The sequence below is a fragment of the Marmota flaviventris genome, chromosome 18 (assembly GCF_047511675.1).
Source record: "Marmota flaviventris isolate mMarFla1 chromosome 18, mMarFla1.hap1, whole genome shotgun sequence".
Lineage (NCBI taxonomy): Eukaryota > Metazoa > Chordata > Mammalia > Rodentia > Sciuridae > Marmota > Marmota flaviventris.
Genome location: NC_092515.1, coordinates 47,498,946 through 47,516,399, shown reverse-complemented (window position 1 = coordinate 47,516,399; position 17,454 = coordinate 47,498,946). Strand labels below are relative to the sequence as shown.

Below are 17,454 nucleotides of genomic sequence, written 5' to 3'. Positions count from 1 at the left end.
AGAGTTTTCTAAAGTACTCCTTATTTATATTTAGCTTTCATATCAGCAGAAGTACTGTTAAATTACTAAAATAGAACTATCTAGTCTTCCAACTTTTTTTCTAGGTTCCTTTCCACAATATATATATTTTTAAAAGGATGTAAAACAAGTAGTATAATCCTTTTTAAGAAAGAAATTTTCAGGTTTGGGAAAGTAGCATGTGTAAGGCACTGGGTTCAATTCTCAGCACTACATGTAAACAAATAAATAAAGTAAAGATCCACTGACAACTAAAAATACATATTTAAAAAAAATGCTGACAACTGAGTGGAAGGGGGCTAAAGGCCTCATTGTTGAGTAGCCCTCATCATAAGCCTCCTGTTTTTCAATCTGCCACTCTCACTCAAATTTAGAGTGCCTCAGATTCAACATCTCTCAAGAATAAACTTCTGGCTTTTCACTGGAGAGGGAAAACGAGGAGAGTTGGAAAAATTTCAGGAAAAAGGGGGTCTCCTGAATCCTATACAGCCCTGCAAACCATGTTAAGCTGTATATTCAGCTCCATCTTTATAAGAGTTTCTCTGGTGCTTCCAGTTCTCCCACAGCTCTGCAGTGAAAAGTAGCTTTTTCCAACATTTTATTTCTTTTCTTTTCCTTAAAAAAAAAAAAAAAAAATCTTAACAGCCTTATTGAGGCAGAGTGGTTTGCTTTTGATTTCTCTCCATGCAGACATTTAGCTTTCCAATTTCCTAAGTTGCAAGATCAGATACTATTTTCAAGTTTCCAAATTTTGTTATTCTCTTTTAATTTCTCTCTCTTCTCCACTCTGTTGATCCCTTGGTTTCCAGAGACAGTGGGTAAACACCGTGTTCAATACATTGTCTTTAACCAGAAGCCCCTACTTTTTATATAATGCACTTCCATGTTGTTGAAATGTTTTTACAATGAGCATGTGTTACTTATGTTAAAAAAAAAAAATTAACATCTGAAAAAGAAAAAGAAAAAGCCACATAGAAGCACTTCTACTTTGCTGATTGTAGTGATGCCGTTATAGCGAGGAGAAAGTGCTGGCATTTTTCTGAAAGGACAGAAAAAAGGGACTCTTGCTCAGTCCACAACAATGACACTGGCCTTCTTGCTGACCTACTACATTTTGGCCATGCTCCCTCTATCTGAAACAACTGTTACACTATGGATCTCAACAACCCCCCTTTTCCCCACCTTTAGGTTTTTGCTAAAAAGGTACTTCCACAGTGTGGCTCTCCATGACACCCTATTTACCACACTCCTCTTAACATTCCTCTTTTTTTGGTTTGTTTTTCTCTCTAGAAATTACCATCATCCAACACACTATGTATTTTTGCCTTCTTATTTATTGTATCTCTCCACCATGTGAATATCAGCTCCATGAGAGCACAGACACACGTATGTTTTGTTCATGCTGTGAACTTGGTACCTAGAAGAGTATGTGGCTCTCAATATGTAGCCGTGGAATGAAAGAACTCATTAGTACAGAGACCACAGCATCCCACATTCCTTTCTGTACCTCATATATACAATGTGTCATCTTCCAGCATACTCTATTGAATATTTAATCTTTTACCCATACATCTCTTTAACATGCATTTCTAACAGATAAGGAGATTTGTATTTTATGTAACTACCATACCATGATTATACTCAGTAAGAATTCCTTAATATCTCCTGATAACTGGTCCATAATTGGTATAAAATGACCTCTTACAGCTAAAGTGAGGTGCTAAGCAATTCAGTGAGACCCTGTCTCTAAATAAAATATGAAATAGAGCTGGGCGGGGGCTATAGATCAGTGTAGAGCATTAAAAAATAAATAAATAAAGATATTAAAAAAAATAAGGCTAAGGATATGGTTCAGGGGTTGAGTGTCCATGAGTTCAATCCCTGGTACAAAACAAAAACAAAAACAAAAACAAAACAAAACAAAACAACCTCTTATAATTAATTTGTTTGAATCAGGATCTTGCTCTTTTTTAAAGCATTCATTTTAATTTTTTTTATATTTATTTTTTAGTTGTAGGTGGACACAATTTCTTTCATTTTTATGTGGTGGTGAGATTTGAACCCAGTTCTTCACATATGCTAGGTGAGCACTCTATCACTGAGCCACAACCCCAGCCCTAAAGCCATTTATTTGATGAAGAAACTGATCCACCCTATTGTAGAATTTTCCACATTCTGGAGTTGGCCAATTGCTTCCTCGTGGCAGTGCTTCCCTGGATCCTCCAGGCCCTGCATTTTCTTGGTTAGATTCCGGTTTAAGTTTCAGATTTTTGATTTTGGGGTAAGCATCCTTCCCAAGTGGTGCCACATACTTCCTAATGCATTACATGAGGAGGTATGTATGATCCACTTGTCCACCTATAATGATGGGCAATCAGCCATGCCAGGCTGAAATATTTAGAGGGATTTATGCTGATATCTGCATTAACACTGAAATGTACCAAAAATAAGATGGGTATAGGGATACACAAATGGATAACTATGTGATAAAGCAAGTATAATAAAACACTAATAGTAATATCTTGGTAGGTAGTGGATGTATAAGTATTCACTGTAAAATTCTTTCAATAAACAAATATTCCTCATTAATATGATATAATTAATTTATGTTAAGCAAGAATAAAATAATTTCAAAAATTCATTCAAATTTGAAAATTTTCATAATAATATGTTGGGGGGATTTTCAGTTGCTTTGGTGTTTTGGGCTTCATATATTCATTATTCAGTATACCACTGATAGTTCATCTAACAATTTCGGCAGAAATCTATGATTGTTACCTAGGTCCATTATCTCCCCCAGAGGGTTGCAAAATGTAATTTTCTAGTCCTCATTTTGAATTTCTTGACTGTGATTATCCTATAAAGATAAAATTTCCTTTACTGATTATTTGATTACTACTGAAAATTAGTTCTTTTGGAAAGGCAACATAAGTACTTTATTCTTTCTCTTTATCAATTTGCAAAATAAATAGTGTTCTAACAATCTTCAAAGATGTGCTACAGGGGTTTTTGCTTATATTTTCGTATCTTTGATGTGCCTTAATTTATTGCAGACATTATTATTTTTTTAATATTAAATTGTCCTCTCTATGACCAATGGGAAACCCTTCAAGTTGGCTCGTGAATGTACTGACATAACCCCATCAATCTGATAGCTTCCTTGCATTTGGGCACAACAAAATGCCTTGAAACTTATAATGTATGACTCCTACCCCAGACTATAATCCAGACCTCAAATCAACCTTTATTCCAAAGCACTTCAAGTGAGCTAGGCATAGTGGCACACATCTATATCTCAGCTACTCGGGAGGCTAGACAGAAGGATCATAAGTTCAAAGCCCACTTGGACAATATAACAAGATGCTGTTTTCAAAACAAACAACCAAGCAGGTTTTGAGTTCTTTTAGAAAACGGTATTTCAAGTCAGGCATAGTGGCACACACTTGTAATCCAAGAGACTCAGGAGGCTGAGGCAGGAGGATTACAAATTCAAGTTCAGCCTCAGCAACCTAGTGATATCCCATCTCAAAAAAAAAAAAAAAAAGAAGAAAAGGGCTGGGGATGTACTCAATGGTAGAGCTCAAAAGAAAATGGTATTTCATAACAATAATCTGGCACTAAGAATGCTTATTGCTACTAGGTTGTCATTGCTTCTTGGCATTGACAGTAGGCCATGCTAGGAAATACCTATTTTTTAAAAAAAGAGAAAAAATTAATCATGGGTTCATACTTCTAACTAAGATTTTTTTCCTAGTTCTTTGATTTCATATTTATATTTTTTCTTATGCTAAAAATCTTGATTTCTAATAATATCAGTGGTTACTTAGAACTTATTTTCTTTATCCATCTGTGTTTCAAAATAACATACCAATATTATCAGTAGCAGTAAGATTACTAAATTCAATTTAATATTTCCTTGTGGTTTTTTTGTTCTAATACACATTTACCTTAGCTAAAGGATAATCTCTTGGGACAAATAATTTTTGTACTAGTCCAACACCATTGTTCCTTAATTAGGAGTAAAGGCAGATAAGTGCAAAAGCTCAAGTCATATCAGTTTTTAGGCCATTTCCCCTTCCAACTAGCATCCTGAAACAAAAACACAAGGTCTAGATGAAAGAGTCTCCAGGGAAGAGATATAAACATAGGAGAAACAAATCACCCTACTGAGTAACATGGGGTCAGTGAACTAAAGGAATAAGAGGCCAGGAAAGAAATCATGAACATATTTTTCATTAAACAGGCAAGATAGGTCAGAGCTGACAGGCAGCTGAAAATTTTCTCAGCAGGAGCTATAGCGAAATGCTGCTTAGCAACATCAGAAGCAGATGACAATGACAGCCATACAAAGAGCTGGAGAATCAGATTTAAGCATGACAATCATACCGTCTTACAAATGACTATTCACCAACCAAAGAACAATTCTTGTAAAGTGGTTAAAGATGGTGACTGCATTGCCTAGGCCATATTACTTTTATTTCCTATTTTTTAAAAAGGTAGTAAAAATAATGTCTAAGCCAATAAAATTCAGGCACTGACTCATAAATAAAAGTACAACTGCCCTGAAAGCATTTTTTTTAACATCTTAAAATTTCACAGGGTGTTGTGGAGATAAGTTGTCAGCTAAAGTACATATGGAATTTAAAGTGATCATATTAGTGATTTATTTTTTCAAATTTGAGTTTGGTTTTTTAAAAATATTTTTTAGTTGTAGATGGACACAATACCTTTATTTTATTTATTTACTTTTATGTGGTGCTGAGGATTGAACCCAGTGTCTCACATGTGCTAGGCAAGCATTCTACAACTAAGCTACAACCCCAGCCCTCAGATTTGACTTTTTAATCATTTTCAACTTTTGATACACATGAAGCTTTAAAAAAGTAAAAATGCCCAGGCTCTCATGCAGATGTGCTAAATCAAAATATCTAAAAGGTGGCTAGTATCAATATTTTGAAAAAGATTTCAGACAACTTTATTTGTACTCAAAGTTGAAAACCATTGTGATGTAACATATCAACATATAAAATAGTTCTCAAAGTTTTATGTGCATGAGAATCACCTCAGAAGCTTGTTAAACAGGTGGATTCCTAGGACCTAAGAAAGTTTTAGATTCAGTTGGCCTAGTGTGGGCTCAGTATTTGCATGTTTAACCAGAATTCCAGGAAATGCTAACACAGGTGTCATCAAATGACACTCTGAGCAACATTTCTGGGCATTTTTTGGAAAGAATGTAAAGAAACCAAAACAGACTAATACCATCAGACTGGATCTAAAATGTGGCAGCCACTAACCTGAGTGATGTTTGTGAATATCTGCTCAGACATTCTCTTACACAGAACAGCCAGCAGCTGCAGCACTAGCAGCTTCCGTTCCTGGCTTTCCACAAGAATTGCATGATGTTGCTCTAATTCCAAGAGGCTTTTGCTGGAGAAGGGCTTAGGTTTTAACTCTGTTTCACTTTCCATAGCCAGATGAGTCAACTCCTGAAGCACGGAAGGAAAGTAAAAGCCAGCAAAATTAAGAGCTTTGCAAATGTAGCTAGAAACCTTTGTTTGAAACATATAGTACATATACAATGTATAATAAATAGCTTTATTTATAATAGACTAAAATTGGAGACAACTTATATGTCCAGTATGAGAACAGTGATGTATTTATTATTTCACAGCAGTTAAAATAAATGAACTAGATTATCATCAACATAGAACCCAAAGACAGCGTTGAGTGAACAAATGTAAATTGCATAGTATAAGCACATTATGTTGTCATGTATATGAACTTTTAAATTTTCCTAATAAAAACATACACACTTCTTACTTTATCATTATTTTTGATAAAGTAAAATTTTGATATTTTTTATGAACTCTTCTATTAGCCTTCCTTGAATTGAGCCCTCAGACCACATAATTTCCTAAGGTCCTTTCAAATACCATTAGATGCCCTCCCTTTAAGATATTCAGAACTCAGTTGGGAGCAGTGATGCAAACCTATAATCTCAGGTAAGGTAGAATGAGGCAGGAGAATTGCAAGTTCAAAGATCTTCTGAGCAACTTGGCAAGCCCCTTTCTAAAAAAAAAAAAAAAAGGTCTGGGGGTTATAGCTCACTAGTAGAGCACCCTGGGTTCGATCCCCAGTACCACACACACACACACACACACAAAGATACTTAGAACTAAACTTCTACTAATGGATAGTTAATTATTGTGGCTTTTATAGGCTTTTACATACCCATCTACATTGTAAATTTCCTTGGGTAGGGAAACCTTAAGTTCCTTGGGTAGGGAAACCTTAAGTTCCCTAACAATTAGTGCTTTATCACAATAACTGACATCTTACAGCAGTGGTGCTCAACTGTGCCTGAGCAATTTTGCTCCTCCGGGGACACTTTGCAATGTCTGAAGGACATTTTTGATTGTCATCATTAGAGGGTAATATAGGCATTTGATGGGTAAAGGTCATGGATGCTGTTAAATATTCTATAATGCACAAGGCAACTCCACACAAGAAAAATTTATCTGGCCCAAAATGTCAAGCATGACAACTAGAGTTAACCTGGTTTACAGAAAAGCCCTTTGTTTTGTAAGCAAGAAAAAAAGAAAAAGGAAAAGGAAAAAGCATACAATTGAGCACACATCTCCTGGGAATGCTGTTTAGAATGAGTGGCTGGGTGTAGGGATGGATGTGAATATGGGAGGTAAGAAAGTATCAAAAAAAAAGAGTCTCCTATTTCAATTTCTAGAAATGTTAGTCCTGACTTTCTTTTTGCATTCTCATACACCCATACAGATCTTAAACTCCACAGACATCTTAACGTAAACCCCTTCTTTATGGAAAGAGTTAAAAAAGCAAAGCTAGACATCACTGGCTGGTGTTTATCAGACAGTGATAACATTATGAGACACACATTACCACTGCAGACTAGGGCAAAAGGAATCATAACTTCTGCACTAAGAAACAAACCCAGAAGAGGTTTCAAGTGGCTATGGAGTGAAATGAAGGAGGCATAACTGCTAAATCTCTGTTCCAAATACCTGACAAAACAACAGTCAGAAAGGATAACTCCATAGCTGTAAAACCTGCTATTAACTTCAAAAGAGTTCTTACTGTCAACACAGAGCAAAGATTAACCCTTTCATAGATCAATAATTTTGTTTTGTTTATCTCTAACAATTCAGTGCACACCACCTTGGAAAGTAGTTAGATCACATCAATACTGTTGAGGATAAGTTTCTTCTTTTTACCAACCCAATTACCCTTATATATGTGGTCTATTCATTTTCCCTAAATTGGGACCTAAATTTAAGGATCTAAAATTATGAATGTCTTGAAAATTCAAATGGCCTCCTGGAACTACCTCAGAATAAAGCTTACCATATACTATATGGAGTTCTTACCTTCAAACAGAAGATGAAGAAGTCGCCTGCCAAACCACACTCCTGGCAATGAGACAGCAAGTCCCCAAGATGCTCCACCTGGCTCTGCTCTGAGGACAGTTTTTGGTACAGGGTTTCATCTTCATCTTCATCACTGGAATGCAGAACAAGATTTATGTTGGCAGGGTCACCCAGAGATAATGCTTTTTGAAACCCCATAATAATCTTCCAAAATAACATTATTTCCATATAGTTTATCATTAGAAAGATCTCAAAAATTTTATTTAACTTAGTTTTCTATTTCTCCTGCTGACAAAACATGAAGTATTTTTTCTCAGAAACTATATTTACTATGTCCTATATGTTCATTTGCTAACATAGGAAAACATTCATGAAGGAAGTGGTTTTTAAGATGAATGTTGAAGAACTACAATTATTTCATAAGCTGCCAAAGCAAGGAGGAATGAAAGTAAATGATATTCTGGTTCCTGAGAAAGAACTGAGAAACAGAAGGCTACAAAGATCATAAAGGGCCTTAGATGTCATTTAAAGGAAGTTTGACTTTTTATGATGAGCCACTGAAAAGTTATGAATAATGGGAAAAGACAATCATCACGGAAGGAGATGCAGTCAATCTCAACTCATATGAATCAATGGGTTGAAATAAGAAAATACATAAAAGTTCAGAAAAATAAGTGTGTGGGTGGGGAGACAGTGGCACACACCTGAAATCCCAATGGCTCGGGAGGCTGAGGCAGGAGAATTGAGAATTCAAAGCCAATCTCAGCAACTTAGAGAGGCCCTAAGTAACTCAATGAGACCCTGTCTCTAAATAAAATATTTTTAAAAAGAGCTGGGGATGTGGCTCAGTGGTTGAGCACCCCTGGGTTCAATCCCTAGTACAAAAAAAGTTCATAAAAATGAGTAGATCAAATATGACTGGCAGGGCTGGGGATGTGGCTCAAGCGGTAGCGCGCTCGCCTGGCATGCATGCAGCCCGGGTTCGATCCTCAGCACCATATACAAACAAAGATGTTGTGTCCGCCGATAACTAAAAAATAAATATTAAAAAAAAAAAATTCTCTCTCTCTCCCTCTCTCTTTAAAAAAAAAATATGACTGGCAAGTAATAAAATTTGGCTTTTTCTAAAAAGAATGCTATTACTACATAAAATTTCTGGACACTTCTCATGAGATATGGTGGATTTGGGTTTCAATTCACCTGATAAGTGAAAAGACCAAGATTCAATATTATTATACCATGTCATACAAAAAAAAAAAAAAAATACAAAGATACAGAAGATTCACAAAACAAACACTAAAATACTATAAATAGCTAATAGGATAGTGGTTGATTTTGTTTTTTTATGCATTTTTGTATTATACAAAGAATATATGTCATTTTTGTGAACAGAGAAGGGACCGATTTTTTTTTCCAGACTAAATTAATTTAAAAAATGGCAAATGTTGCTCTATCTCACTGAAAAGCACTGTAGTTAATTTGGGCAACCATATCCTTAGGCAGGTTATCTCAATCTGCCAGCTCACAAATAACATGGCCTTCATGCTCCTGTAGCAGAATAAACAACCTATACAGTTAGCTTATTTCTAGGTTATCCCAGAATCCTTCAGATCAGTCATGTTTTCTCCATTACATCTATGTTAAAAGAAAAGCTGAAATGGACAAATATTATTTCTAAGATTCTGTGAATCATCCTGATTGTCAAAAAGAAGTACTTTATTTAGCCAAGCATAGTAGGGCCTGCCTATAATCCCAGAGGCTCAGGAGGCTGAGGTAGGAGGATCCCAAGTTCAAAGCCAGCCTCAGCAACTTAGCCCCTCAGCAACTTAATGAGGCCCTATCTCAAAATAAAAATAAAAAGGACTGGGGATGTGGCTCAGTGGTTAAGCATCCTTGGTATAAAATAATAATAATAATAATAATAATAATAATAATAATAATATTATATTCAAATATTCTTAAAGAGTTATGACAATTAGCTTAAAAAGCACTATTTTATTTACTCTTAAAATGTGAACAATAAAGAATCAATTCAAAATAGTGAGATATAGTTATAGAAAGTAAAAATTCTATATCAAAAGATCTTAAATTCAAAGATGCTCAGATAAAGTTACTACTATAAACTTTTTTTTTTAAAGAGAAAGTGAGAGAGAGAGAGAGAGAGAGTGAGTATTTTTAATATTTATTTTTTAGTTTTTGGAGGACACAACATCTTTGTTTGTATGTGGTGCTGAGGATCGAACCCGGGCCACACGCATGCCAGGCAAACGCGCTACCGCTTGAGCCACATCCCCAGCCCTTTTTTTTTTTTAAGGCAAGTCTCACTATGTTGCCCAGGCTATCTCAAACTCATGGGCTCAAGTGATCTACCTGCTTCAGCCTCCTAAGTAGCTGAGAATATAGGCATGAACCATCATGCCTAGCTTAAACAAACGTATTGATACTGTGTCCTGGGAAAATGACAGAATGAGAGGTAAGTGGTGATAGAGAGCAAGGTGCCTGAGCTTGCTTCTAGGGGTCTAACATCATAAGCAGGAGCTATACAGCAAATGACAAGTCACACATATATACACACACATTCTTATTTATCTGGTATAGTGATTGTCAACCTTATGGAAAAATAGATTGTTTTTAAGTTTCTAATGAAAACTGTGGACCCTCTCCAAAAACAAAACAAAACATATTTGCATGTAAAATTTAAAACAAAACATATTTGCATATAAAATTTATTTATCTGCATAATTTCAAAAGGATTATAGATCCCTAGAAGCCTATGTAGAAACCCCAAGTTAAGGAGCTATTCCTTCTGATAGCCCATAAACATTCATTCAATCATTGTCTACTGATCCTTTCCTATCTTGAAGAGAAACTACAGTTTCAGTAAGAACTGAATGGTGAAATTTTTTTCTTTTGGTGTTGAGGATTGAACTCAGGGTCTCATGCATGCTAGGCAATCACTTTACTACTAAGACACAGTCCTTTTCTTTTCTTTTTTTTTTTTTTTTTTGTACTAGGGATGGAACCCAGGGCACTTTATCCCTGAGTTATATCCTAGTATACCCCAAGCCCCTTCTGTTTTTTATTTTCAAACAGAGTCTCTCTAACGGCCTCACTAAGTTGCTGAGGTTGGCCTGGAACTTGCAATCCTCCTGCCTCACCCTCCCAAGTTGGCTGGGATTATAGGTATATGCCACTGAGTCCGGCTTAGAACTATGGATTTTGATATACCTGCACTAAGAAGTATACCAAAAACTTGTTAAGACTGCAGTAAATTACAACTACTAAGCTAACTACTGCAAAATTCTCTATACCATAACTAACATGGTTCCCAGTTAAAAACAGTTCTAAAGTGTTTTTTAAATAAACATGCCAAATAAGTTTACTCTTTTGGTTTTGGGATATTATTAATGTTCAAGCTTTCAGTCATCTAGGAGCTTTAGTTTGTTCTGACAATTCTACTTGAAATTTATGAGTTTTTCTATTTTCCTCAAGTCTGTCATATTGAGAATATTTTAAAACTTGAACAAATTAATAAGTTTGGCACTGTGGCACATACCTGTAATTTATGTGCATAAATGGAGCCTGAGATAGGAGGATAGTAAGTTCAAGGCTAGCTTTGGCAACTTAGCAAGGCCCTATCTCAAAATAAAAAACATTAAAAAGGCTGGGGCTATAGCTCAATAGTAGACTACTCCAAGTTCAATCCCCAGTGCTGCAAAAAAATAAAATAAAACTTTACTAAGTTAACCATGAATATAAAATTAAATTTAATCACTTCACCAAAAAAGCAGCACTTTGAATGAGATATGAAATCCCATAGAGACAGCTGGGCCAGCTAAGTAGTACATGGTCTATGATCTACAACAACTTCCATTTGAAAGTAATAACATACTTTTGAGATCACTCAGAAAGTGTAAATAATGTAAATATACTTGTAAGGCTTGAAGTATAGAGCAGTAGAGCACTTGCCTAGCATAAAAGAGGCTCTGAGTTTGATCCCCAGGACCACAAAAAATAAAATTTGTCAGATGGAGAAATAAATTATCCAGTCTACCAATATTTAATAAGTACTTTCTATTAAATTCCTATGAGAAACAAACCCCCATCATAAAATTACCACAAAAGATAGCTATCAAACCATTTTCCTTAGGAATAACCTGACTATGAATACACACCATTTTGCAAGTTAGAAATAGAGAAAGATTATTCTGGTGTTAAGGGCAAACATGTGCTGCCCTTTACTCTGATTAACCGGCAGACTCTGAGAAGTGGGCTTGTTGTGATGCAGTGCTGTAAGGCTCCAATATATCGCACTTACTATTAGCTGGCACCTTGGAAAAAAACCTGGAGGATCATTTAAGGCTCACATTTCATTTGGAGATTATAAATAGCAAGTGCCTCAGCTGCTTGAGTTTCTGGTTTCTTTTCTATTAGCGCCCCTTAGTGGCTAAGTCACAGAATGGTCTTCTAGGTAGAATTAAATTTAGAATGAAACAGTAGAAGATGGGTGAACTCACCTAATAGCCTCTTTAACTGTAATCATAATGCCACCTTGGGTGGCAGCTCTAAACTGACAGAGAGAATGGAGAGAGGGTATAGCTTTGTCCAATCCTGCAAAGCCTTTCAGGCTGGAAATTGCCTTCCTCCTTTCCAGTTTTTCCAGAATCCATAATAAGATCTCTTGGCAAAATGACCTGGCAGAAAAAGCAGTTATGAATGAGCTTGTCATCTTACACTATGCTTCTAACAAGCTAACATAAAAAAGGAGAGAAAGACTGTCAGGTTCCACTGCATTCTAAATGCTGGCACCATCACCTAGTTCAACTGAAACACAGGAGAGGAAAGTAGGCATCTTGTGAATTTCGGAATGCAAATACCCTAAAATTCAATGAGTGCCTGACTAATCCTTGGCTCTGGAGGCAACCCTGATATGCCACGTGAGCTGCACGTGATCTTTTCTTTTTTTTTTAATCCCTTTTGGTAATTGCAAGTGTACCACTGCCTTTGAATCAGGCACTTGAATGAAAGCTTACACTGATAAAAACCACCTATTCTCAGTGGGACCAACAGCTTGTGAACAAGAAACAGCATACCAACAAAATACTGCAATTTCCTCATACCCTTTTATCTAGATAGGAATGGAATAAACATTCATATCTTCTTTGTTGGTCTTTGATGAGGACATAACAGTGCTGTGAGGACTTAGATTTTAAAACTGAAACAAATTATTATATGGACAATCCTTTCAAACTAAATTCAAAAGCTCTAAAGCTTTCATCATCTACTGCATCCTTTCTTGTCATTGTCATTGTGGCTACTGGCTACAATGATGAGCTAAGTGAAACCTGAAAAACCAAAGACAGTATGTAAGCTTTCAATAATAAACAGAGTGAGTATCTTCTTCCAACCATGGTAATGATAGCTATCATTTAGTGAGCTTACTATTTGCCAGGGACTGTGCTAAACACTCTAATGCATATTTAGCCTTCATCATGACCCTGCAAAGTAGGACTATTATTTATTATCAAATTACATTTTAGGGAAACACCCAAAATCAGAATTCTATAGGACTTTAGAAAGGATATATATGAACTCTTATCAGGAGGAAGAACAATAAGTGACTGTGAAAATATGATCGATACATAATGAGTGCTACTTAAATTTTAACATAGAATATTTTCTGGATAACTGAGATTTTGCATCACCAATACCAAATCCCAAGGTAACTTACGATGTGCTACAGTCACGCAAATTTTTCAGACTTGATCTCTAACTCTCCACAAGGTTATTAAGAGCCACCCTTTGTTCCTCCTTCCTAGACATATAATTGCAGTATTTTTTCACAGATCAAACAGTAGCGTGTTTATATTTGGAAAAAAAATTTCATCTCTATAGTCTAGGACTGAGGCTGAGGAAAGTCATCTAAAAATTATATCTACTCCCCCTCAATCTACAAAAGTCTTTATTTTTTCTAGATGAGGAGAATAAAAGGATCCCCAAATGTTTTCCTGACTTATAAAAAAAAATAAGTCAAGAATTCACTATACAAACAAATAATATTCTACTCATAAGCAAATAAGGTTCTGCTGATTGTTTACCTTATATGAGACACACTCTGCTTGGTAAAACAGTAGAGAGAAAAGAGCACTCCCAGGACTGGAAGCAGGGAATCCAGCAACACTGTTAGAGGCTCATTCCCGACCACATATACCTAGAGAAAAGGACATGGTGAGACACACTACTGCTACAAGGCCAGAGCAGTGGGAAACAGATGTCAGACACTTAGCAGGGGTAGAGTCTTACCTTAAGCAAAACTCTTTTCCTAAGGCACATGATTTTATCCTGAAGGGAATGCCTAACATGGTGATGAAACCATTTTAGTCTGGCAAATAAGCTGAAACAGAGACACTGAACTTGAGCACCTTTCCATATGTGCAGCTGTAAAGTGTAAATTAACATGTTTTCTGACCTCTTCCTGTCCTAATTTTGGCTACCTCTGAGTTTCCTAATTTCCCTGTTATTCTTCTATGCAATAATTGTCCTTCTGCCCAAGGCCTGCTATTTGGAACTAAAAATTACCTGCAAATAGGAAAACTTTAACCAGGCGCGATGGCGCTCACCTGTAATCCCAGCTGCTCAGGAGGCTGAGACAGGAGGATTGAGAATTCAAAGCCATCCTCAGCAATGGTGAGGGGCTAAGCAACTCAGTGAGACCCTGTCTCTAAATAAAATAAAAAATAGGGCTGGAAATACGGCTCAGTGATTGAGTGCCCCTGAGTTCAATCCCCAGTACCAAAATAATAAGGAAGGAAGGAAGGAAGGAAGGAAGGAAGGAAGGAAGGAAGGAAGGAAGGAAAACTTTAAACTAGACTTGGAGGGCTAGGAATATAACTCAGTGGTAGAACATGTGCTTAGCATATATGAGGCTCTGGGTTCAATCCCTAGCACTGGGGGAGAAAAAAATTAAGTTTTAAAACCCCTAGATTTCAAACAAAATGTAGCTCACTGTAGGTTCCTCATCCTTAAGATATAACTACCACATGGGCATGTCCTATTCTCTCCAATTCAACAAATGTTCAAAGAAAATATTTTGCACATCTACATTTGCACTGGCTTTGTACACTTAAGTGTGAGAATGTTGGCTTTTAACAATACTTCTGTTATATTATAATAATTCAGGGTAGATAATTTAAAGTGCCTAAGGAAGGGCAAAACTACTCAAAACTCCAATCAAACGAAACTCAGTAGGAGTTGGGAGCAATAGTGCACGCCTTTAAACCCAGCTACTCAGGAAGGTGAAGCAGGAGGATTATGAGTTTGAGGCCAGCTTCAGCAACTTAGTGAGATCCTGTGTCAAAACAAAAAATAAAAAGGACTGGGGAATCTGGGCATATGCCTATAATCCTAGCTCGGGAGGCAGTGGAGGAGGATCATGAGTTCAAAGCCAGCCTCAGCAATTTAGCAAAGTGCTAAGCAACTCAGTGAGATCCTATCTCTAATAAAATACAAAATAGGGCTAGGGATGTGGCTCAGTGGTCAAGTGCCCCTGAATTCAATTCCTGGTGCCCCCCCCCCAACAAAATAAAGGACTGGGGACGTAGTTCAGTGGTTAAGTACCCCTGAATTCAACCCTAACTATGGAAAAAAAAAATACACAATAGGATTTCAAAATGTAATTCTATTATAATAAATTATAATCTGATAGTAACACTGGGCACAGTGATACATGTAATCCCAGTGACTGAGGAGGCTGAGGTAGGAGGATTCCAAGTTCAAGGCCAGCCTCAGCAACTTAATAAAATGAAAAATGAAAAGGGCTGGGGGTGTAGCTTAGTAGCAGAGCACACCTGATAGTATGGACAATGATAATGATGACAAAAGAGACAGAAGAAGAATTGACAATGACTGTGTTCTTAGTATTTTCCAGGAACTATGTAGGTTTGTTGTTGTTGTTGTTTTTTAAATGGTAGGTTTTTATCTTCCAGGTACTATGCTAGATTCTTTAAAGAGTTCATTAAAATCACAACACTCTCCCAAAGTCAGTGTAAGAAGCCCTATTTAAAGATGAGGAAAGGGAAGCTTAAAGAGGCTCTTATTTATGGAAAAAAATACCAAGGTAGAACTCAATGCTGTTTATAGGAAACAAAGGCCATGAAGGCACTTGTACAGTCTGGGAAAAAAAATCTCTGAGCTTTTCCTAATTTTTCACACTGCTTAAGCCTCCCGATTCCTCTGTGGAGCCTGATAACCAAAGAGCCAGCTTCCTGCGCATGATCTAATCTCTGTAAGCCCAGCTAAATGAAGTGCCTTGTATGGCAATGTTCAGAAGTAATATGCAGGCCTAATTATGGTACCAAGAGTTACAGGAGGTAAAATAAGAGATTCCCCCAGACAACATAAGGCCCTATTGTTTGGTTCTGGATCCTGTGTTAACCAAGGTAATCCCTGTGGAGCCATCCTTCTTTACCTTCTTTTAAAAAAGAAAGAAAAATCAAAAACAAAAAAAAACAAAACCAAAAAACAAATTACTGACTGGCCTGACAGGGTCAAAGTACCTCAAATTTAAAGATGACTGAATAAACACATTTCTTGGGGGGTATATGTTACTATTGATAAATTCCTCTAATTTTTTATACTCTTTTCTCTTATACTTTTTAGTATTTTATTACAAAGAATAAGTACTACTTTTATAATTAGAAAATCTACATAGCTATTTATACATATATATCATTTATTTTATATATGGTTCAGCAAATGTCTACTGAGCACCAGTTACATGCTAGGCATGCCTGTGGTGCTGTGAATACAACAGTGAGCAAAGCCTCTTCTTCAAAAAAGCTCACATTCTAGTGGGGGAGACTAGACAACATCAGGTAGAGACAAGTGACAAAGGGAAAAATAAAACAGGCTAAAGAAATACTGATAAGAAGAAGAGCTTGTAGAAGGAGATGTGAATATATTTTGTATACAACCAGAGATATGAAAAATTGTGCTCTATATGTGTAATATGAATTATAATGCATTCTACAGTCACATATAACAAATTAGAATAAAACTTTTTTTAAAGCAATTAAAAGGCCTGGAGATGTAACTCAGTAATAGAGCTCCCATATTCAATCCCCAGTATAGCAAAAATTTTTAAAAATTTAATTTCCTACTTCAGCCCTTATAGAAGACATGATTAAGTTATATGTTATCTGAATTTTGAGGGAAGCAGCAGTTTGAACATAGTAGGATTCAAAATGATGGACCCCACTGTTATTTTTTGTTGGTTTTGAGAAAGGTCTCACTATGCAGCCCAGGCTGGCCTTGAACTTGTGATCCTGCCTCAGAAGGCTCCAAGTAGCTGGGATTAAGGATATGTAACACCATGTCCAACTTATTATTGCTTTTATGAAGTAAACAATAACTAGTAGGTCTTACATATTCATTCAAAGATAAACCAGGTTAAGAATTTTTGTCCCTGTGCTAAAAGTGTGAAAAACTGAGGCTCAGAGAAGCTAAATCAGTTGAGCAAAGACATACCAGTAACAAAGGCAGTGCTAGAATGAACCCAAATCTGTCTGACTTAATCCAATCACAATACATAAGGGAAAAAAAGCAGATTAGTGGTCAGGGGCTAAGAAGAGAGAAGAAGGGGGCCTGATTGCTTAATAGATACAGGAATTCCATTTGAAGTGATGAAAAAGTTCTGGAACTAGGTAGTGTGATGTTGGCAACACTGTGAATGGATTTAATACCACGAATTATGCATTTTCAAATATTTAAAATTTGAATTATTCATTTTCAAATATTTTAAATGAAAAAGTTTATGTTTTATATATTTGCAATTTAAAAAAAAGTATCTGGTGGTATGATTCAGTGGTGCAGCGTGTGCTTAACATACACAAGGCCCTGGGTTGAATCCCCACTAACAAAACAAAACAAAATAAAAACAAAACCAAAACATGTGCCCCCCAGCCTCTCAATGCTCACCTCCCCTGTGCATAATATTTTCATTGCTACAGTTCCTAAACCATACCAATTTTATTCCCCATCC

The 17,454-nt window shown here is 36.2% G+C and overlaps 1 protein-coding gene across 3 annotated transcripts in view; it reads right to left on the bottom strand.

Annotated features, from left to right (window-relative positions):
• Window positions 1-17,454, bottom strand: part of Tango6 (transport and golgi organization 6 homolog) — a 184,262-nt gene that overhangs the window by 131,508 nt on the left and 35,300 nt on the right. For all 3 annotated transcript variants that reach the window (XM_027933280.2, XM_071604246.1, XM_071604245.1), the window contains 4 exons: window positions 13,514-13,626; window positions 11,933-12,109; window positions 7,416-7,548; window positions 5,313-5,504 (listed from right to left, as the gene is read on the bottom strand). In XM_027933280.2, coding sequence (XP_027789081.2) covers window positions 5,313-5,504; window positions 7,416-7,548; window positions 11,933-12,109; window positions 13,514-13,626 — 615 coding nt within the window. The remainder of the gene's footprint in view (window positions 1-5,312; window positions 5,505-7,415; window positions 7,549-11,932; window positions 12,110-13,513; window positions 13,627-17,454) is intronic.